This window comes from Rhinopithecus roxellana, chromosome 12, assembly GCF_007565055.1.
Source record: "Rhinopithecus roxellana isolate Shanxi Qingling chromosome 12, ASM756505v1, whole genome shotgun sequence".
Classification (NCBI taxonomy): domain Eukaryota; kingdom Metazoa; phylum Chordata; class Mammalia; order Primates; family Cercopithecidae; genus Rhinopithecus; species Rhinopithecus roxellana.
In genome coordinates, this window is record NC_044560.1 from 9,945,211 (window position 1) to 9,968,050 (window position 22,840).

Consider the following 22,840-nt stretch of genomic DNA (forward strand, 5'->3'; position numbering starts at 1 on the left):
CATTATGTTATTATAAAATAAATATAACATAAAAGCTGTAATGTAGCTCTTTGTAAAAAAGATATTTCTATGTTCTGACAGCTCATAATATGTTGCTATGCTATATAATGTGCTTTCACACAAACCTCTCCCAATTAACAATAAATATGTTTAATGGTTTTGTTCTAGGATACTCATGTATAGTACCTCCAGTATAACTATCTGAATACACAAAGTTTATTAACAATTTACATACTTAAAAATATTAAAGTAGTAATGTTGGAGATTTGGTATCAGCATTGTTTTATAGTATCCAAGCACAGAAAGCATAATATTTAAAAATACAAATGTTGTTATTAAATACTGACACATTTTTCAAAATGCTGCAGGACTTTAAACATAAACTTTTGGTTAAAACTGTCTCTAGATGGAAATGGAGATGGGTAAGACTCAAAAAACTGTATTCAGCAATGGAATTCTTGCTCTGAGATATAAACAACTAGAAGAAAGTACCAGAATCTCGGAGAAAAGGATCTTAGCTAATTACATTATTATTATTATTATTATTATTATTTTTTTTTTTTTTTTTGAGACAGAGTCTCGCTCTGTTGCCCAGGCTGGAGTGCAGTGGCCTGATCTCAGCTCACTGCAAGCTCCGCCTCCCGGGTTCACGCCATTCTCCTGCCTCAGCCTCCCGAGCAGCTGGGACTACAGGTGCCCGCCACCTCGCCCGGCTAGTTTTTTGTATTTTTTAGTAGAGACGGGGTTTCACCGTGTTAGCCAGGATGGTCTCGATCTCCTGACCTCATGATCCGCCCGTCTCGGCCTCCCAAAGTGCTGGGATTACAGGCTTGAGCCACCGCGCCCGGTGCTAATTACATTATTAAGAGATAGCCAGAGGGAGAATTTTCTATCATGAAGCAAAGCTTCGACAAAACTGTGAGGTGCAAATGACATAGCCCATTTTATTCCAATTTTCTTAAAGATTTTTCTTAATACTTCTTGTCAGTTATCTTCTTTCATGTAGTATTTTCACATTAGTTTTGATTGTCTTCAGTATTTTGCTAGCAGGGTGCCAATTTTCAGAACTATGGAAATTATAAGGATCAAACTAGACTTGCAAATGATTTGGAAAACCCACTGGACTTTAGAAGTTTCCACTCTTATCATATTTAATACTGCTTTCTCTACATTCTCCAAAGTTCTTCATTCTACTTACATGATCAACTTTTACTGCTGAAAATACCTGCTAGAGAGTTTTTTCCTCTTACTGCCCACAGACTCTCAAAAGAGAGGAAAGCAGAGTCTATTAAATCCTTACTATAGAATGATTTCTAGTAGGCCCTCTGTGGTTTCCTTTACGCCTTGGATAAGGCAAATCTTTCATGGTAAGGTTTAAACAGGTGATTGCTTTTCTCCCCAGAGCTATGGATACATTGTGTAAAAGCCTGCAATTGACTTAGGCTTCTAAAATATCTTTATTACCTCTCGTATATTAAGCATCTTATGTCTAAGAAGTAATCTAGTCTCTCCCTCTTTAGTAAACCCTTATAGAAGCAGAAATGAGTATGTAGAATACATTGATCAATAGCAATTTGAAGAAAAATGCATTAAAAAATAACCACCCCATGGATTTGCAATATTGCTGTTTTACATACATAAGTACTTTTGAGACTCACGTTTTGCAACTATTGTAAATTGTGTGTGTGTGTGTGTGTGTGTTTAATATCAAAGGCATCAAAGGAGAGTGTCAACTGTACTTTAAACGTCAGACTCACCTTAGTGATTTTTAGGAATTTTGAGGGGTCCAGTACCCGACTGTTCTTGGCCCCTTGTACAGTGTTCCACCCACCTTCATCCACTCTCTGGACACCTGCAAGGAGAACAGAGTGTCAGTCTCTCATCTGTCTCAAGTCAGTTGGACACTGAAAGAGTGAGCAATATTTTCATCAAAACCAAGAAGAAAGACAACAGAAGCTGTTAAAGCATTGATGACAGTATCTTTAATCCCACAGCAGGAAAATATATGCAGAAGCACGGCTTATTTTGGCTCACCCATGAAACATTACCAACCTACAAACAAACAACTGACACAAATGAATATCTGGTGCTGGAGAAGGCAGGGCCAAATCCAGTATTCACAGAATTAATGACTAGAACACTTTGGGAGAAGTCAGATGGAAATTATTTATTCTAAAGTATATTATATTTAATGGGGTCAAATGACAGAAGTATGCTTTGATTATTTCCCAAACCTGCTTCTCCAACATTTCAGCTGCTCAGGCGGAAAACCTTGACTCCTCTTTCACACTTCATATCCAATTTTTGTCAGTAAACCTTGTCAGGTAAACCTATACAATACATTCAGAATCTACTAACAACATTAGCAGTTTTGTTTAAGCCACCAACACCCCTTTCCTAGATTACTGTAGAGACCTGTTTTGGCCTTCCTGCTTCTACCTTCAGCTGTGCTCATCATGGCAGCCAGTGTGATCCTAGTAAAGTACAAGATTCTGCCACTTTTTTGTTCAAAACACTTCTGATATCTTTCTATCTCATTCAGAGAAAAAGAGAAGATTCCTTACAAATGGCCTCTAAATAATCTGGCTCCTGTTGCCTCTCAGTCCCCATCTTCTACCACTCTCCCCGTCAGGCCCTTCTTAGGTTCAGCTGCACTGGCCCCCTTGCTGTTCCTTGAAAATGCTGCTTCAGGGTCTTTGTACTTACTACTCCCTTTGCCTAAAAGTCTCTTTCCCCACATTTCCACGTGATTTAACGCCCTCACTTGCTTCAGGTCTTTGCTCAAACAATACCAACTTTTATAGTTTCCCCAATTTCCTATTTAAAACTGCAACCTACTCGCCAAGATTTGCACTCCCTAGTCCCTTCTCCTTGCTTTTTCTACAAATTTATTTGACAAATGATATATTTTATTTAATTATTTATTATTTATTGTCTCCTCTCTCCCCTCTACCATAAGATGTAAGCCACATGATGGAAAGGACTTTGTGTGCCTTTTTAAGTGACAGACAATAAATACTTGCTGAATGAATTACTAAATTGAAAGATCACCTGTCTATCCAAAAGCTTTTCTGGTCCTAACACATTTCTTGATTTTCTCTGTGCTATCTGATACTACTGATCATAAACAGACTTGCTTCTTCCTTGTTTCTATGACACTTGTATCTTAGTCCTTTCTCTCCACTTGCTCTTATCTGTCACTTTTCCAAGAGTTCTTTTCTTCCTTTAGTTGTATGTGAATACCCTCCATGAATTAGGCTTTGATATCTACTCCTTTTCCCTCTCAATCTGGTTCAATGATAAATAAAAGTTATTACCGAAAAGGCACTGCAGTAGGTACTAGAGTGAGGAAGGTAAGTGTGGTATCTCAAGAAACTCGAAACTAAATTTTCTTCTCTGCAGAATTCATCTCTCCTAACAATTTCACTATAAGCTCTACTGTGTCTGTGACAATAACTAATGGTTACGAAGTATTTACTATCAGCCAGAAAATTATCATTTCCCTCTGAAAAAGGTTTTCTTTTCCAGTGTTCCTAAACTTAGTAAATGGACTATTGTCCCAGGTTTAAAATGCCTTCTATTTCATCTTTCACTTTTTTTGCATGTCTCTTTCTTTTTATTTATTTATTTATTTTTTGAGATGTAGTCTCACTCTGTTCACCAGGCTGGAGTGCAGTGGTGCAATTGCGGCTCACTGCAACCTCCAACTCCTGGGTTCAAGTGATTCTCCTGCCTCAGCCTCCTGAGTATCTGGGACTACAGGCACACACCACTATGTCTAGCAAATTTTTTAGTAGAGATGGGGTTTCACCATGTTGGTCAGGCTGGTCTCAAACTCCTGACCACAAATGATCCACCAACCTCAGCCTCCCAAAGTGCTGGGATTACAGGCATGAGCCACCGTGCCCAGCCTGCTACAAAGTGCCCCTTTCTTAAATAAAGTTTTCTTTCAGCTTTCTGTCTCTCTTCTTTTCGTCTAAATTTTAACACTTAATGGAGAATACATTTCATAATTGATACTATCTTCTATTTGCTTAACAAATGTTCCTCTTTTGCTTGTCAAAAGTTTTACCTTACCAGATAAACTGTACACTTTGAGAGGGAAGTAACTACATTTTCCACTTCTTTTTCTAGTCTCACCAATTCTGAATATATAGAAGATGCTCAATAAAGTCTTACTGCTTCCTGGCTTTTAAGTAGTGAAAGAAATCATGCTTTGTTCCTGCATTCTCTACTTTTACTCAATAACTTTACTCTTCAGGTGAAGCTGCTTCACCTAACAGTCACCACTCTATTCTTTGGGCTATTCTTTCCGATCTCATTTTACACCTAAAAATAGATCATTCTTAATATGTATTCGTGAAACTTCCAAGTTCTCTAAACCCTGGTGGATTCTGGCCTCACCTGGTCTTCTCTTCTCTTTGGTCATGAGCTGCTGGACCTTCCTTTGCTCTTCTTGTTCTTCTATTTTAGCTTCTTTGTGAATCTGTTCGATAGTTTTAGGCCCTTGATCTGCTCTTCGAGATACCCAATTGCACTATAAAAGTAGAAAATAAGGTTATCTGCCAGATAACTGAAAATTTTTTAAAATTTAAAAATTTGTAATTTTTCTACTGGAAAAGTACAAAACACCTACAAAAGCTGTATTATGGTAGTTTCTCATGTATCTTATAGATGACACTATGAGCAGTTTAGGATTAGAGCTAAAGAATTAAAATCTTCTCAATCAAACCTGACCAACTGTATACTACAAATTCCAATAGCCAATGGATACAAAGAACAGGATGAAAGACGGCCCAAATTTATTATTATATTTTTAAGCATGGCATATATTTCTCTGTGGACTAAACAGATTTTATCTGTATCAGTATTTTGTACATTTGAAAGGAGGAGAGAAAAGTAAAAATGACGAGGATTTCTTGGCCTTGCCTTAATCTGTGGGATTACTACTCAGATCATACCACACTCCATAGGGGTTCTAAGTCAAGAATGACTCCTGCTTTTCTTTCTCCAATATCATGGTTCTGATATTCTACACAAAGGTCCACACCACTCTGCCCTTTGGTTATCCCCTGTATTAAGGACAAAATAAGTTGTCACTTTATAATTATACTTCTCCCTTCTCTCCCTAGCAACAGTCCCAAAATCTGATATACGTAGAAGTGGCTGATAACATGGGTGGAGACATTTTTTATATTTATTTATATTAGCTAGAGGCAAGAATGGGAAACAGGTTTAAATCAGAATGCAAATTCTGATCAACTAGTGGTGGCTTTCGTAATATGAAGGATCGTAAGATCACATCTAGTCTCAGCAAGATAAAGAATCATCATCAATGCTATCTGGCCTGGGTGGAGGAGAAATAAGAGGTAGGGCTTTGTTCACTTTCTCTAGTGATGTAGTATATTCCCTGTCGGAGTGAAACTTACAAAAGAGTAACTCCCTGTAGTAGTTAAACTTAGAAAAGTAGTAGTAACAAAAACAGCACCTGGTAAGATAAATGAGAAAAAAAAAAAAAAAAAAAAAAACGAAACAAAAACAGCAGCAGAATAGCAGGGTCACAAGAAAAACGAAAGAGAAGAAAACACCAATATCTGAGCTGGGCACCTTACATAATTATTCCACTGACTCTTTACAACAAATCTACAAGGCAGGCAACATCCTCATTTTAGAGATTAAAAATGTAAGGCTCAGAGAGTTAAATGTATTTAATGTAGAGATGAGACTTGCTGATTATTTAGCTTACAAAGACTAAATTTAATTGAATTTAAATTTGAATGGAGTTTGAATTCAGAATGGCTGATTACAAAATTGCAAGTGGCTGGGCACAGTGGCTCACTCCTGTAATCCCAGCACTTTGGGAGGCTTGAGGTCAGGAGTTCCATCTCTACTAAAATTACAAAAATTGCCCAGGTGTGGGGACATGTGCCGGTAATTCCAACTACTTGGGAGGCTGAGGCAGTAGAATCACCTGAACCTGGGAGGCGGAGGTTGCAGTGAGCTGAAACTGAGCCACTGCACTCCAGTCTGGGCGACAGGGTGAGACTGTCTCAAAACAAAACAAACAAACAAACAAAAAAAAAAAACAAAGCAAAAACAAAATATGGTTTGATAATCGGAGTAAGGAGAAGCAGCACGTAACTGGCAATAGGACTTCTGTCCTTCCTCAGAACTCTCCCACTGAAAGTTTGCCAATTCAAGTTCTGAAAGTCCTGAAGCAAAAGCACTGACTTTACACATGTAAACAACAGGACATCCTTCCCCAGTCCAATTCCTTTAAAGAGACTGGACCAGTAAGCGTATTATTTTTTTTCCCCACTCACCAGCCTTAGGTCTATTACATCTTGAAGCATGAACCGAATCCTAGATGAGGTTTTTCTTTCTTTCACAATTTTCTCCATCTGATTAAAGTACTGGTCCATACGTGGCTGCAAGAGACAAAATCATTAGTACTCCTGTCTGAGAAACTTAAATATAATTTTCCCATGTTACAGTTATTTATTTATGTAGTTATCTATTTATTTTCTTAGAGATGGAGTCTCACTCTGTTGCCCAGGATGGAGTGCAGTGGCACAATCACAGCTCACTGCAGCTTAGACCTCTCAGGCTCAACCGATCCCACCTCAGCCTCTAGAGTAGCTGGGACTACAGGAACATGCCACCATGCCTGGCTAATCTTTTAAGTTTTTGTAGAGATGGGGTCTCATTATGTTGCTGAGGCTGGTCTTGAACTCCTGGGCTCAAGTGATCCTCCAGCCTTGGCCTCTCAAAGTGCTGGAATTTCAGGCATTAGTCACTGCGTCCAGCCTATGTAGTTTTTAAAATGGTCTAGGAATATCAATTTATAGCGAAAATATAATGTGGTAGAATTTTTATTTTTATTTTTTTTTAGACAGGGTCTTGTTCTGTCACCCAGTTGTGAGTGCAGTGGGTCAATTATGGCTCACTGCAGCCTCAATCTTCTGGGCTTAAGTCATCCTTCTGCCTCAGCTTCCCAAGTAGCTGGGACCACAGGCATACGCCACTACACTTAGCTAAATTTTTCTGTCTGCATGATTTTTTTAAGATATGAAATCTCACTATGTTACCCAGGCTGGTCTCAAACGGCTGAGCTCAAGCAATCCTTCTGCCTCAGCCTCCCAAAGTATTAGGATTATGAGTCACGCTGCCTGGCCATGTGGTAGAAATTTAGTTGTTCATATGACCACCTAAAATAAAGACTACATTTTTCTAGGCTCCTGGCAGCTGGCTTTGGTCATGTGATTAATTACAGGCACTAATATAAATGGAAATGTTATGCTATAGCTTCCTATGGCCTTCCTAAAGAGACCCAAGGGGCTAGGCATAGTGACTCATACCTGTAATCCCAGCAGTTAGGGAGGCCAAGGCAAGAGGATTGCTTGAAGCCAGGAGTTTAAGACCAGCCTGGGCAACTAAGTGAGACCCCTCATCTCTACAAAAAGTTAAAAAAAAAAAAGGAAAAAAAATTGGGTGACAGGGCAAGACCCTGTTACTTTTTTTTTTTTGAGAGGGAGTTTCGCTCCTGTTGTCCAGGCTGGAGTGCGATGGCTCACTGCAACCTCCACCTCCCAGGTTCAGGCAATTCTCCTGTCTCAGCCTCCCGAGGAGCTGGGATTACGTGCATGCGCCACCACGCCTGGCTAATTTTGTATTTTTAGTAGAGACGGGGTTTCTCTATGTTGGTCAGGCTGGTCACGAACTCCTGACCTCAGGATTTGCCCGCCTCAGCCTCCCAAAGTGCTGGGATTACAAGCGTAAGCCACCGTGCCCGGCCGACCCTGTTACTTAAAAAAAAAAAGTGAGAGAGAGAAAGAGAGAGAGAGAGAGAGGCAGAGAGAGGTGGTTGTGTCTTTTGCCCCTTTTCCTACCTTCTCTGGTGAGAATGATTAGGACAAGGGTTACACTTTAGGAGTCACAGACTGTTAAGCTGAAAAGACTTACCTCTGAACTTTGTTTACATAAATAAGAAATAAACCTCAATCCTGTATAAACCACTGGGTTTTCTGTCACAGCTAAGCATAATCCTAGCTGAATTAGATGTTATGGAGCATTTCTGACATTATTTCTTTGAAGCATTTCTAATTTCTATAACCCTTAAACAGCACATATTATTACAGTATTTTTAATGATTTCTTATATTATGGTTAGATAGCTGTGTCATCAATTAGAGTATAAACTTTAGAAGCTACTGCTGGGTCTTCATTTCTGCATTACCCTTAGGCCATAGTAGTTTTCCTTTTCGTATTTCTGTTCCCAAATTGTCAAATGGTTACAGAAGAAGAAAAAAGAATATGAGACAAATAATCTGAAGAATCTACAAACTGGCTTTTACACAATTTGGGACCCTCCTCACCTCTGACTCTAATGGAAATGTAAGGAGCACGATGGTTGAACACTGACAATGAGATGGGCAAAAGAAGAAAAATAAACAGCCTAGACCTTTGGGACAAGATAGAACTATTTTGTTTGCAGTCTAAGTTCTTTTGCAACTGACAAGGAGCCTCTGTGAAGGTTTCTGAGCTTCTAGATTTTTACCTTTGCTTTTTCAAAGTCCAAGTCTTTGCCAATGGTGGTGAGCAGGCGACACAGGCACTCCAGGGACTCTTCATCATGGTTCTTTAGCAGCTTCACCACACAGTCGTGCATGATGGCTTCAGTCAGCATTTTGAGTTTAAAGAGTTCTCCAATAAACTTGATGTTGCCAATGGATCTCCGCCGGGCTTTGTCCTTGGCTTCTTCCAGTTCATCATGAAGCCTGGTCCTCTCCTCTGGCTGTTGTATAAGGAGGAATAATAGCATCTTGATGATGAAAGTGTACTGCACAATAAACACTGAGATTCATGGTCTTTACTCTTTCTAGGGGTCAGATGCCCCGTGAGAATCTAATAGCAAGTGTGAATCTACTCCTCAGAAAACTGAACTATACCCATCCACTTCAGATTTTTGGAATTCAGTGACCTGACTCAGGCTTAGACTGAATCGCTGGCATGGAAAATTGAGCTGTCCCCTATATTAGACACTAAAAGGAACAAAGCATTCCCCTAAACATTAATTTGTTGTTTCGACATGAAAAAAAAAAGGCAATAGGTCCCTCTTAAGGTAGCAGGGAGATGCTGTATCCAGCTTCTTGAAATTTCTACTTTACAGTGCTCAAAGTGTACAAGCACTGTCTTTCTATGAAAATACTTACAGCAATGGCAGCCTCAAGTTCTTTCTGCTTCTTCTCAAAGACATCATCATCTGCTTTATCTTTTTCAAACTCCTTCTGGCAACGGTTCAATAGCAGCTTCCGGAAATTCACTGTGTTACCAGGCTTGTCTGCCATGGGTACTTTCAGCTACATCCAGACAGGAAAATAAAGAAAAGCAACAAGATTATGTAAAGACATTACAAATATCTGTTTGCTTTATTGTATGAAATATGCTGACTGAACCACAGGCAAGCATTCTATAAGAGGCAAACAATATAGCTTCAGGCATTTCATGATTCAACAGTAATATGTTTTAAATTTTATTTAGAAAAGACACACATTCCTCTCATATAAATGTACTCTTTTTTTAGCCATGCTTCTAGCTGACATGGAAATCCTTGTCATATCATTGCAACTATAACCCTGAACTTATCTAGACCTTATTAAAAAAAAAAAAAAACAAAACTGTAGAGTTATTACTTCTTTTTTTAAGAAGTACCATTGTAGTAAGTGTTTTGGTTTAATAGGACACACAGAAATGACATAAGACAAGGGAGAATTTGCTGGCTATCGCAAAACTGTTGTAGGTGAGATCCTTATTGCATTTATGCAGAAGTTGGGATACTGGGGGATTTTTGATATATCTTTCCATTGGGGAATGTCATAACGTAGTACTTACCTTGACTATAAATTTAGTATGTTTATTGCTTATTGCTTATGTGCCATGAGAATATACTAGTTCTCCAAAAGTTTGGAAGCAACATCCTTACAAGGTTTTCATCCAAATCCAACAATAATTGTTTTCTAATAGTCGTAATAGCTCAAGGTTACTTGTAAGCAAACACAGAGACATTCTCATGAACATATTTAGAATATAAAGACAGTAGACTGCAGCGGGGATTCTATTAAAATATTCTAATGTACAGATGACATCCCTCTGAGCACCATTTTGAACAGCTATTTCATTATACAATACAACGGTTTTTCTGGGATCACAAAGTGGCTTCCAAAGTTCTGGAATGTATGCATGGTCTTTGCCCTAGGTATAATGGAAGATCTTTGTGAAAATAGGGTACACTGCATTCATACTCACAAAATAATTAATGTTATCAACCAGAATGAACTTGGTAAGCTGCTGATCAAGGCTGGATGGCTAGAAAAACTTACTGAGAACTGAGGATGATGATGCTATAGAATATCTGTACTAGAACTGATGGCACACTCTCCAATGTATTCCCTATCATGTATGAAAGATCATTTAACAGGTCCAGTTATAATCAACCACGTGTTACATTGCATATTTCCTTTCAGCAGGAAACGTTATCTTAGGAAGAGGGGAACATCTTCAGATAATTTTTTAGACAGCCAGAGAAAAGGCTACTGTATCCTTAACTCCAAATTTAGGCTACATAAATGCAAGCAACTATAGATCATTTCACAGTCAGGCCTACTCTAAAGTCACACAAGTCAGCCTTCAAGAAAAGAAATGCTACATGAAAGCAAGAGTTTTCCAAAGCAAAAGCCAAAAGTTGATTCTACCTTCTCTTATATAAGACCCAGAATACACAATAACGGACTAAGAAATACAAAAGAGAACCAAGAAGTATATTCAAAAACAGGCTGGCATACAATACAGCACCAACATGACATTCGATTTTAGAACTAAAGGTTCTAAAAATCAGCAGTTATATCCAATTTACTGCTTTATAGGAACATAAGTTATACCAGCCACAAAATCCTAGCCAGCATCTTGGCATATTTGCCTCCATCATCAGTATTGACATTAAGTGTATAACTGACTGATAAGAAAATAATAGTCCAGCCCACAATCTATCATCTCTAAAGAGATGTTTCCTACATTACAGATTTACTGTGTAGAAATTGGGAGAAATGAGGACAACAAACAATATGAAAATCTAAGCACTGCCATATGGTGAGAGGTGTAGGGAAGACTATTTTAAAAGAGCTGGGTTAAGGATCAAAAGTTTTGCTTACTTGCTATGTAAACAAAGGCAATTCTTTTAATCCAAGTTTCAGTTTCATCATCTAAAACAAGGGAGGCACAGTCTCTACGTCCAACTGAGAGGGCAGCTTGAGCATTCAGCATGGAAGCACTTTAATAAACCACAGAAAAGTAAGCTGTAACTGAAATCGAAAGAGTGCTGGAATCTGAGTCACAAAATCAGAAACGGAATCCCAGCTCTTTCATTTAATCTACTATGTGAATTTGAGCAAGTTACCTCATTGAACCTCAGTCCTTACACCTGCAGAATTAGATATTCCAAAATGATTATAGATTAAGGAACATGATAAAACAGCTGTTGAAAAGGGAGCTCTGGACATAGTCACAATCCCAGCTCTGCCATGTGACTTTGGCCAAGTTACTCAGTTTTACCAAACCTCTATTTCAAAAATGGGGTGAGGTATTATACATGTCTCTTAGGAGGTGTTATTGGGAGGATCAAATGAGGTATTTAAGGAAAAACAAATAGTGGCTGACACACAGTAAGGGCCCAATAAACAACTAGTATAGCTATATTTAACACTTGAAGCTCCATTTGACAGGCCTATGATTAAACATTAAGAGTAACCTATATTGTAATAACATAGCTATCAAAGAAAGGATAAAGCAAAGTTAGCTTACTAAGCAATAAAGAGGAAATCACAAAATGCAAGAGAAACAAAAGTCTGCTATCCCAAAATGATGGTCAAGAGGAATTTCACATGAATAGGGGCATAAAGAACACGTAATCATGCATCAACTTTTCAGATATATTCACATGGAAGTATTAAAACTGAATAACAAGCAGAATGACTACAGATTTACAAAAATGTATCTCTGAATGAATGAATACCTAGCTACACAGCTCCTTGAAGACTTGTTTTGGAACATGACCTTAATATCCTCTGGGGATGGTTGACAGGGCTGTGGAAATATGGAAAGGGGCCAGTGAGAACATATCCTCTGAGAATAGTGATTCATGGTGATTTTCTTTCTTTTTTTTTTGTCATTAGGAAATGGTAAATTTGCTAGGGCTGTAAGTGAGAACTTGTCTGCTGGACACTGGGTGGTCAGGAGACCCACTGAGATTGGTTAGTTGGAACAGAACATGAAGAGTGGATATCTTAATCTGCTTGGGCTGCTGTAACAAAATACCACAGACAGGGTGGCTTAAACAATGGAAGTTTATTTCTCACAGTTGTGAAAGCTGAGAAGTCCAAAATCAAGGTTCCGGCAGATTAAGTTCTTGGTGAGGACCCTCTTCCTGGCTCTTAAATGGCTGACTTCTCACTGTATCCTTACATGACAGGGAGAGAAACAGCTCAGGTGTTTCATCTTCTAAGGGCACTAATCCCATTGTGTGGGCTCCACCCTCATGACCTCAACTAAACCTAGTTACTGCCCCCCACCCACCTCCTACACCTCCTAATACAATTACAGTAAGAAGGCTTCAAACTATGATTTTTCAGAGACACAACAGTGGACAAGGCAGATGCATGCAAATATCATCATGGATAATAGCAAGAATGAAAGGTAGTATGTGACAGTGAGAAAAGGATCTATTTAGACAACTACAATTTTCACTTAACAGTCCATGATCAACACTAAAATGTGTGTGTTTAAATGGGTTGTTTGGGACGGATTTCTTTTTCTCAGGGAGCAAAGGAGTCGGTGAGAATGTTTTAGTAAGGCTGCTTGATAAGCTGAACTCACTAGAAAGCACCTACCTTATTTTTACACAGTAGTAAACTAACAATGTGGCATCAGTGTAATGAGACCCATCCACACACAGGTCACTCAGCAATCTTAGATATGAATGTTGTCTGCATCAGGTAGTAATTTTCTTCAAGCAACAGGGCCTATACTGCTGACATATTTGTTAGTATTGAGGGTGGACATGCTTATCCCCAAAAGGATCAAATTGTAGAGAATCATCAAGGGCTCTCAGCAGTGTGGTAATTATGGTAATCAAACAGAAATGAAAATGGAATAAGTCCTGGCCTTGGCTCAGCATGTTCAGGATTTTCAATGCTGTCTCAGAACATACAGATGTTAATGGTAATCCATGGCCCAGTAGTAATTTTGCCCCCAAATCATGTGCTAGTATGAAGTAAAGTATTTGTAATGAATAGTATAATGTAAGCAAGTGACACCTCTATGCTAACTCTAAAACTCTGGTTTCTAGAGGATAGTTTACTCTTAAAAAAAATTTTTTTTTGGAGACAGTGTCTCCCTATGTTGCCAAGGCTGGTCTCCAACTCTGGAGCTCAAGTGATCCTCCCACCTGTCTCTTGAGTAGCTGGGATTATAGGCATGTGCCACTACTCCTGGCCAAGGACAGTTTGCTCTTAAATGTGAAGTAAATAGCAATACAGCAATTTTAAAACATTGTTTAATAAACCAACATGACTCTCAGGCCCATGGTGACATACTGTTTTCTATCAGTGGTTATATTATGACCTTAGGCAATTTAACCTGCCAAAACTGTACATAATACTCTGCACACTATGAACACATCTATCAAAATGGATCTCTGTTAGATATACCTGAAGAGGTATAGTTTTAGGATAAGCACATGATCCAAAAGGGAGTGCTCAGTTATGAAAGTATAAGTCATCTCTGATCATTTTTTTCTTCAACACATTATAAAATCTTCCATCAGGACAGTTACAAGTCCCTCCTTCTCCAGTTGACCAGCCACCCGCTGTTGCCCACAGCTGACTTGTCATGTCTGCAATTCCAGGCTTTATTTATGAGATTTAACTGCCTCTCTTTTTCTCTCAGTGTCTCTTCCTATTCTCGGTCCTGTCATTCTCCTCATGTTTTGCTTTTAAACACTTAAAGTGGCAATACTACAAGCTCTGTACCTGGAATAACAGTACACAGAATGCTTAAAAATCTGCCTTCAGTGCCATTCTTTGTAGCTGAAGTATGCATGTCTCCCACAGCACAGATAAAACGTAACAAAACTACAGTCTCAGGGCATAAAAGAAACTCTTTCAAGTTGGTTATTCTTTCATTCAGGCATTTACCTACTCATTCACAACTATTACCTGCCAAAAATCATTCTAGGCACTGGGAATTCAGCAGTGAACAAAATAGAAAAAGTCCCTTCTCGTGGAGTTTATATTCTAGAGGGGTTCTGAGATGAGGATTCTCATTTCAATTATAATTAAGACAAAAGCAGAGCAATTTAAAGTTTCAATAATCCAATTTAAAATTGTACTTAAGTACAGATTTAGATACAGGACAACATTTTTCTTGTCTACTCTTCTCCATCTGCCACTTAATTCAGATGTTCTCCTCCTAAAGAAGTGCTAAATTCTAGTTAAATGCTTTATTATTCATGAAGGAAGTCTCACAGACCTCTTCAGTCATTTCTAGTTGAACTAGCAGAAGCAGCAAAATACTCCAGAGGCGGAGTTGACCAGCTCTTATGATTCCCTCAAGCCTTGTATAGTGTGCCTTAGTAGAGCTTGGTGGACACGGGCAGCTGCATATATGGATGGATATGTACATATGTGTGTGTATATGGTATTACAGAGCAACGAGGGAAAGCTGAATCCAATACATCAATTTCCTCTATAAATCTAAAGAAATCTTTCTTAAAGGCCTACCCTTTAAGACTTCATGAAAAAATTAACAAACAAAATAATTTTATACTCTAGGATTCACCTAACCACTGCAAAGTTACAAAAGAGGTTTTAAATGGAGGTGTGCAATCAATGTGAACGACATGGAAAGAGAAAAATGGCTTAACAACTGCTCTAAACAATGAGAACACATATTCTCCTAAATCTTACAATCTCAACAGTCTAGGCCAGGGTTTTTAAACCTCAACACTACTGACATTTGGGGTAGGATAATTATTTCTTGTGGAGGGCTCTCCTGCACACTATAGAAAGCTTAGCAGCATCCTCACTCCATACCCACTAAGATGCCATACCAATAACCAAGAAGGCCTCCAGACACTGTCAAATGTCCTGAGGTGGGGGTGGGAGGGAATGTCCCTGGTTGAGACCAGACTCCCAGATACTAGTTTAAATTTTTATTCACTGTCTTCAGTTTCTTTGATTCTGTTGGTAGTTATTATTTTTCAAGCTAATAATTACCTTAAGGGAATTTTTTTAAATGCCTGTGGTCTAGAGGTTTGGAAAATGATGTATACAGTAGATCTTTCCTGTCTGATTTCACAAGAAACACTAGCATAGTAAACAGGGGCTTGAAGGAAACAAATCTGCTTACGCCAGCATTGCTGAAACATATACTAACAGCTCAATTTTGGGCATTTCACTTTTGGGCAACACTGGTCCATGGACATGTTATCTTGAAAAAGCAATTCAGTAGACTCCATTTCTTTTCTTTTTTTTTTTGAGACAGGGTCTTGCTCTGTCACCCAGCCTGGAGTGCAGTGGTGCAATCTTGGTTTACTGCAACCTCCACCTCCTGGGTTCAAGTGATTCTTGTGCCTCAGCCTCCCAGGTAGCTGGGGTGACAGGCATGCGCCACCATGCTCAGCTAATTCATTTCTTTTCTAACAGCACAAAATAAAATAGCACACACTCAGGTATCCATTGCCCAAATGTGTCAAATCTTAACATTTTGCCATACTTGTTTTAGATCTTTTACTCAAAAAAAAAAAAAAATCAGTGAGTGTGTGTCTGTGTGTGTACACAAATATTAGAAACAGGGTCTTGCTCTGTCACCCAGGCTAGAGTGCAATCGTGCCATCATAGCTCACTGCACCCTTAAACTCCTGGGCTCAAGTGATCCTCTTGCCTCAGTCTTTGGAGTAGCTTGGACTACAGGTGCATGCCACCACACCCACCTTTTTAACTTTATTTTATTTTATTTTTTTTGAGACAGGGTCTCACTCTGGTCACCCAGGCTGGAGTGCAGGGGCCCAATCATAGCTCACTGCAGCCTTGACCTCTTGGGCTCAAGTGATCCTCCCACCTCAGCATCTGCCTAATTTTTTTCTATTTTTTTGTAGTGACAAGGTCTCACTATGTTGCCCAGGTTGGTCTCCAACTCCTAGGCTCACGTGATCCTTCCACCTCAGCCTCCCAAACTAGGATTATAGGCATGAGCCACCACAGCTGGCCACTTTTTCAGATTTCAGGAAACTAAATATCACAGTAAAACTTAAAAGCCTGTAGTGGCTTTTAAGCTTTTCACTCTATTGCTTGTTCTTGTTTTGAAAACTTTTTAAGGTTCAGCTCAATTAATTATGAAAAAGCAAACTCCATAAACACTACCAGGTATGGTACCAGGTCAAGATACAGAACACTGAAAGCTTCTCAGAAGCTCCTCTTAAATTACCTTCCAAAGCACATCCACAACCCCCTCTCTGTCTCCAAAGTTATACAAAAGCCTTCTAGACTTTTATAATAACTTTCTTGCTTTTGTTTTACAAAGAAAACATGCAACCCCTAACACTACAGACAGGTATCCCCAAACACCCAAGTTAGTTTTTGTTTCATTTTTGAACATTAAATAAATAAATCATATAGTATCTTTTTGGGTCTGCCCTCTTTTACTCAAACTTACTCTTGTGAGAATCCATGTCCATGTAGTTGTACTTCAGATTCACTGTCCTTGTATCAACATGCTACAATTTATCCATTCTACTATTAACAGGCATTTATTCATTTTTTTCTGTATAAAAAATGCTACAACATTTTTGTACATATTTCCTAGCATATGAGATATGTATGTTTATTGGTGTGTATATACCTAAGAATTGAAATGCTAGTTATGGTAGAAAAACTTCAGCTTTAGTATATAATGCTAAACAATTTCCAAAGTGGCTGTTGCAATTCACATTACCATTACCAGTATGTGAGAGTTCTTATTGCTTCACATGTATGTAAATATCTGGTAAATGTAGCAATTTGGTGTTATTGCACAGTACATGAACATCTTTAACATTATTGCCCAATTGCCCTCATAAATGGTTGTATTCATCTTTAAAAGCATTTAAAATGGGATTTTTTTTTTTCAATCTAGTGGGGGTGAATTTTATAGAACTATAGTTTATCTTTTCTTAGTTTATCACTTCCCTAATAATGAATAACACTGAATGTCTTTTTTTCCTTGAAAAAAAAAAAAAAAAAAAAAAAACATGAGATACATGTGCAGGTTGTACAGGTTTGTTACATAGGTATACATGTGCCATGGTGGTTTGCTGCACCTACTGACCCGTCCTCTAAGTTCCCTCCCCTCAACTCCCACCCCTAACAGGCCCTGGTGTGTGTTGTTCTCCTCTCTGTATCCATGTGAAAGCAAAAAACGTGAAACTCCCACTTATGAGTGAGAAGATGCAGTGCTTGGTTTTCTGTTCCTGTGTTACTTTGCGGGGGATGATGGCTTCCAGATTCATCCATGTCCCTGAAAAGGACATGATCTCATTCCTTTTTCTGGCTCCATAGTATGCTTGGTTTTCTGTTCCTGTGTTACTTTGCGGGGGATGATGGCTTCCAGATTCATCCATGTCCCTGAAAAGGACATGATCTCATTCCTTTTTCTGGCTCCATAGTATTCCATGGTGTGTATGTACCACATTTTCTTTATCCAGTCTATCACTGATGGGCATTTGGGTTGGTTCCATGTCTTTGCTATTGTAAATAGTGCTGCAATAAACACACGTGTGCATGTGTCTTTATAGTAGAATGATTTATATTCCTTTGGTTAAACACCTAGTAATGGGATTGTTGGGTCAAATGGTATTTCTGGTTCTAGATCCTTGAGGAATCATCATACTGTTGAACTAATTTACACTCCCACCAACAGTGTAAAAGCATTCCTGTTTCTCCATAGCCTTGCTAGCATCTATTGTTTCCTTTTTAATAATCACCATTCTGACTGGCATGAGATGGTATCTCATTGTGGTTTTGATTTGCATTTCTCCGATGATCAGTGATGCTGAGCTTTTTTCCATGTTTGTTAGCTGCGTAAATGTCTTATTTTGAGAAGTGCCGCCATTGATTATCTTTTCTAAAGTTTATCAACCAATGGATTTTCATTTCTATGAACTGCCCATATTTTTATTGGGCTGTTTTTTTCCTTACTGATTTGCTTCTTTTTCCTCCTTAATTCTGGATTCTAATATTCTGTCAGTTAATGCACTCCAAACATACTCCTAGGTTGTGGTTTTATCTTTGTATTTATCTACAGTATCTTTTGCTGCACCAAAGATTATAAATTTTAACAGTCAAATCTTACACCTTTATCCTTCATGTTTTGAATCTTGCTAAAGAAATCTTTCCCTACTCAAAGTTCATGGAAATAGCCTCCTCGATTTTCTTATAAAAGGTTAGTTTTTCAAATTTAGATATTTAATAATCCTATAATGTTTGATGTGCGTAGTAGGATCCTATGATTCTATGCTCACTGTTACTATTTTATTTCAGTCTCTCAATCCCTCAAATGTAATCAACTATAGTGTCAGAAGTCAGGACAATGGTTACCTTTTTTTGCTTTCCCTGAGACTGGATCTCACTCTGTCACCAGGCTGGAGTAAGTACCATGGTACTATCATGGTCCACTGCAGTCTTGACCTCCTGAGCTCAAGGGATCCTCCCACCGGAGCCTCCCTAGTAGCTGGGATTACAGGTGCGTGCCATCATGCCTGGATAATTTTTTAATTTTTTATTTGTAGAGACAGAGTCTCATGTTGCCCAGTCTGGCCTCAAACTCCTGGGCTCAAGCAATCCTCCTGCCTCAGCTTTCCAAAGTGTTGACATTACAGGCGTGAGCCACTGGACCTGGTCCTAGCTGCCTTTAAAAAAGAGTAAAGAGTATTGAAAAGGGTCTAAGGTGTTGCTGATAGACACTGAGCTGTACAGTAATGATCTGTATACCTTTCTGTAAGCATGCTGCATTGGTGTGTTGAAGCTGGTTCATATTGGTTTATGACAGACAACTGTTTAACAGTAATTTTGTGAGTCTTGTCAAACTATCAGTAGATTATAAAGAGTCCTGAGGATAGCATTTACATCATTAAATTTGGCAAATGCAACAAATGAAGAATTTCAACCCAGAGAGCACATATATTAGTCATATTTCAATAAAAAAGTTTCAAAGATTAAAAACACACACTGAAGAAATAGAAGTCAGGTGCAGTGGCTCACGCCTATAATCCCAGGACTTCGGTAAGGACGCAGGAGGATTGCTTGAGCCCAGGAGTTTAAGACCAGTCTGGGCAACATATTGAGATTCTGTCTCTATAAAAAAAATTAAAGATTAACTGGACACGGTGGTTCGTGCTTATGGTACCAGCTACTCAGGAGGCTGAGGTGGGAGGATCACATGAGCTCAGAAGGTTGAGAAGGCAGGAAGCCCAGATCCTGCCACTGCACTCTAACCTGGGTGACAGAGCAAGACAAAAAGGAAAGGGAAGGGGAAGGAAAAGAAGAAAGAGGCCAGGCATGGTGGCTCACATCTATGGTCCCAACACTTTGGGAGGCTGAGGCAAGCGGATCACTTGAGCTCAGGAGTTCCAGATCAGCCTACAACATGGCGAAACCCCGAAACACTACATTTATAAAAAAATACAAAAATTAGCTGAGCATGTGCCTGTAGTTCCAGCTACTTGGGAGTCAGAGATGGGAGGATTGCTTGGACCCAGGAATTTGAAGTTGTGGTGAGCTGTGATCACGCCACTGTAATCCAGCCCGGGATACAGAGTGAGATCTTGTGTAAAAAAAAAAAAAAAAAGAAGGGAGGAAGGGAGGCAAACTCCAGAATACAAGGATAAAAGAACACGAGAGAGAGAGAGAGAGAGGTAGAGGCGGCAGAGGGAGGGAGGGGAAGGAGAGAGAAAGAGATGGTTGAATAAGTTATGGTATATGCATATTATGAAATATTATGCAATTTGTATAAAACTATGAGTAAAATATATCTGTAATGACCTAGAGGGCTGCCCAAAACATTTATTAAGTTAAAAAAAAGGCAAACTGAAAATAATTTATATAATTCAATTAAAGCAAAACCAAAAATAACCTCTTTATACATACACTCATATTTTCACATCATTTTATAAATATGAAGAAAACCGTAGATGATTACATCAAAGCCATTCACACTGACTGTCTGATGGGGAAGGAAGATTAACTGCCTGCGGCTGCAAGCAGACAGTAATAACTGTATTAACTATACCATTTGACTTGTTCAAATAGGTTGTTATCTTATAATTTAAAATAATCCAGAAGGTCAGGAGATTGCTCCTGCCTGTAATCCCTGCACTTTGGCAGGCCAAGGCAGGAGGAGCACTTGAGCCTAGGAGTTTTTGAGACCAATCTGGGCAAATAGTGAGACCTCATCTCTACTAAAAATAAAAAATATAGCCAGGCCTGGTGGTGGTGTGTGCCTACAGTCAAGCAGGAGGACTGCTTGAGCCCAGAAGTTGGAAGCTTCAGTGAGCTATGATCACACTACTGGACTCCAGCCTGGGCAACAGAGCAAAAGACCTTGTCTCAAGCAAAATAAATAAACAATCCAATAAAGTTTTCAAAAGTCTCATAAGTGGGTAGCTTGTCTATATTTCTTCCTATTCCAATCCAATTTGTACTTATTGCCAGATCATTTCAAAAGCCATTTTCATCAATATCACTCCTCCACTAGACTGCCTAAACACCACTTAACTGCCTATCTGATAAAATTCAAAACTGGGAAAGGGCACTGAAGTGTGATCCAGAGGATCTGGGATCCAGTCCTAATTTTAATGAGTGACCACAGGATGCCATGGCTACCACAATGAAAATGAGAGCCCAGAAATGGAAAATTAGTTTGCTTCCATATAGCTATGGCACATCAGGAGACACTATGGCAAGTGATTGAGTTAAATAACCCCTGATTTGGATTCTAGCAATGCCACTTACTACTTATATCACCCCAAGCAAGTTATTTTTCCTTTTTAAGCTCAGTTTTTGGTTCAATAAAGTGGGGCTAATAACACTGACCTTTCAGGGTTAGAATAACCATTAAAAATAATACATATATATAAAGCCTCTACCCATATTTCAACTTAGTAGGTGCTGAATAGATTATTTTTATAATAATAATAATCATCCTCATTCTATAGCGAACATTCAAAACCTTCACAAATTGGACCTAAAAGGTCCAATATAGTTTCAGTTTATTTAGGGTTTACTACAGGCCAAACACTGAGCTAGAAATTTTGTAATCTCATTCATTTTAATTAATTTTATCCTTATAATATTGTAAATGGTATGAATTAATCTCATTTTATGGATTAAAAACAGGGGCTTAAAGACATTGGTAACTATTCTAAGGTCATAAAGTTAGGAAGTGGCAGAGTAGGAACTATTTTATCTTAATTTTATTTTATTTTGAGACAGAGTCTCACTCTTGTCACCCAGGCTGGAATGTAGTGGCGCAGTCTCTGCTCATAGCAACCTCAGCCTCCCTCCTGAGTTCAAGTGATTCTCCTGCCTCAGCCTCCCAAGTAGCTGGGATTACAGGTGCATGCTATCATGCCCGGCTAATTTATGTTACCACACTCAACTAATTTTTGTATTTTTAGTAGAGATGAAGTTTCGCCAGGTTGCCCAGGCTGGTCTCAAACTCCTGACCTCAGGTGATCAGCCTGTCTCAGCCTCCCAAAGTGCTGAGCTTACAGGCATAAGCCACCGTGCCCGGCCTGGAATTTCATTTTAAAGTTTAAATTTTAAACCTAGAGCTGTGAATCCAAAGCCACACTTACTGCTTCAGAATTGAGCCTGCTTAGAATATGTTCTTTCTTCTCCAAATGTGTATTCCCCATTATCTCAGGTCCAACTCAAACTCTATTTGCTTTGTAAAAGTTTTGTGACTCTCCCACCAACAAACTGTTTTCTTTTGCTTCCAACTTATTTTTCAGTCTACCATCCATTCAGGCATTAAGATACTGCTACATCACAAAATACCTTTTAAGTATTTTTTTTCTTGGAAACACTTATTTTCAAAATGGATTTTGAGTTCCTTTAAGACAGAAGATGTGACTTTTCCAAACCCCAAAAGACTTACCTACCTTTGACATAGGTAGTCAAAACTATTGGTAGAATGAAAGAATTTTGCATTTTCATAGCTTGTTTCTAAGCAGCAAGGCACGACAACGAGTTGTAATAATTAAGAAAAAATCCAAATGTTAAAGGACAGACATTTCTGACACAAATACCTTGGTAACAACAGGAAGAGAAAACACAGATGATACATGGCAGTTTATGATTGTGGGATAGAGGACAATGAATACTAATCAGAAGCTCTTTGGTCTCCCTCTCTGTCTTGCCCTAGATTTGACAGGCTATGGAGATTAAATGGCTTCAGACAATGTAAACAGAGAGAAACCTAACAGTTTCTATGACATGAAATTATCAGCTTTGAAATCTTTTTGACTACAGAACAACTATCCTTTCATTTTCACAGAGATTAGAATTAGAATCAACGTGTTTTTAAATTTCAAACTTAATTAAATGTGAAAGCACGCATTTGCTTGCTTTCCATAAGAGACACACAGGAAAAATTTGTTGCCCATGACGATAATTTTACATTACTAATTCAAACCTGACTCAATCTTTCTTATGTTGAATGGGCCCATCTCATGTCCATTTCAGTACAGACTTCAT

General features: G+C 38.6%; 1 protein-coding gene across 19 annotated transcripts in view; it reads right to left on the reverse strand.

Annotated features, from left to right (window-relative positions):
• The window catches only part of EIF4G3 (eukaryotic translation initiation factor 4 gamma 3), a 375,220-nt gene that overhangs the window by 42,018 nt on the left and 310,362 nt on the right, over positions 1 to 22,840 (reverse strand). For all 19 annotated transcript variants that reach the window (XM_010364336.2, XM_030942485.1, XM_010364337.2 and 16 more), the window contains 5 exons: positions 9,212 to 9,358; positions 8,557 to 8,793; positions 6,324 to 6,428; positions 4,405 to 4,537; positions 1,758 to 1,852 (listed from right to left, as the gene is read on the reverse strand). In XM_010364336.2, coding sequence (XP_010362638.2) covers positions 1,758 to 1,852; positions 4,405 to 4,537; positions 6,324 to 6,428; positions 8,557 to 8,793; positions 9,212 to 9,358 — 717 coding nt within the window. The remainder of the gene's footprint in view (positions 1 to 1,757; positions 1,853 to 4,404; positions 4,538 to 6,323; positions 6,429 to 8,556; positions 8,794 to 9,211; positions 9,359 to 22,840) is intronic.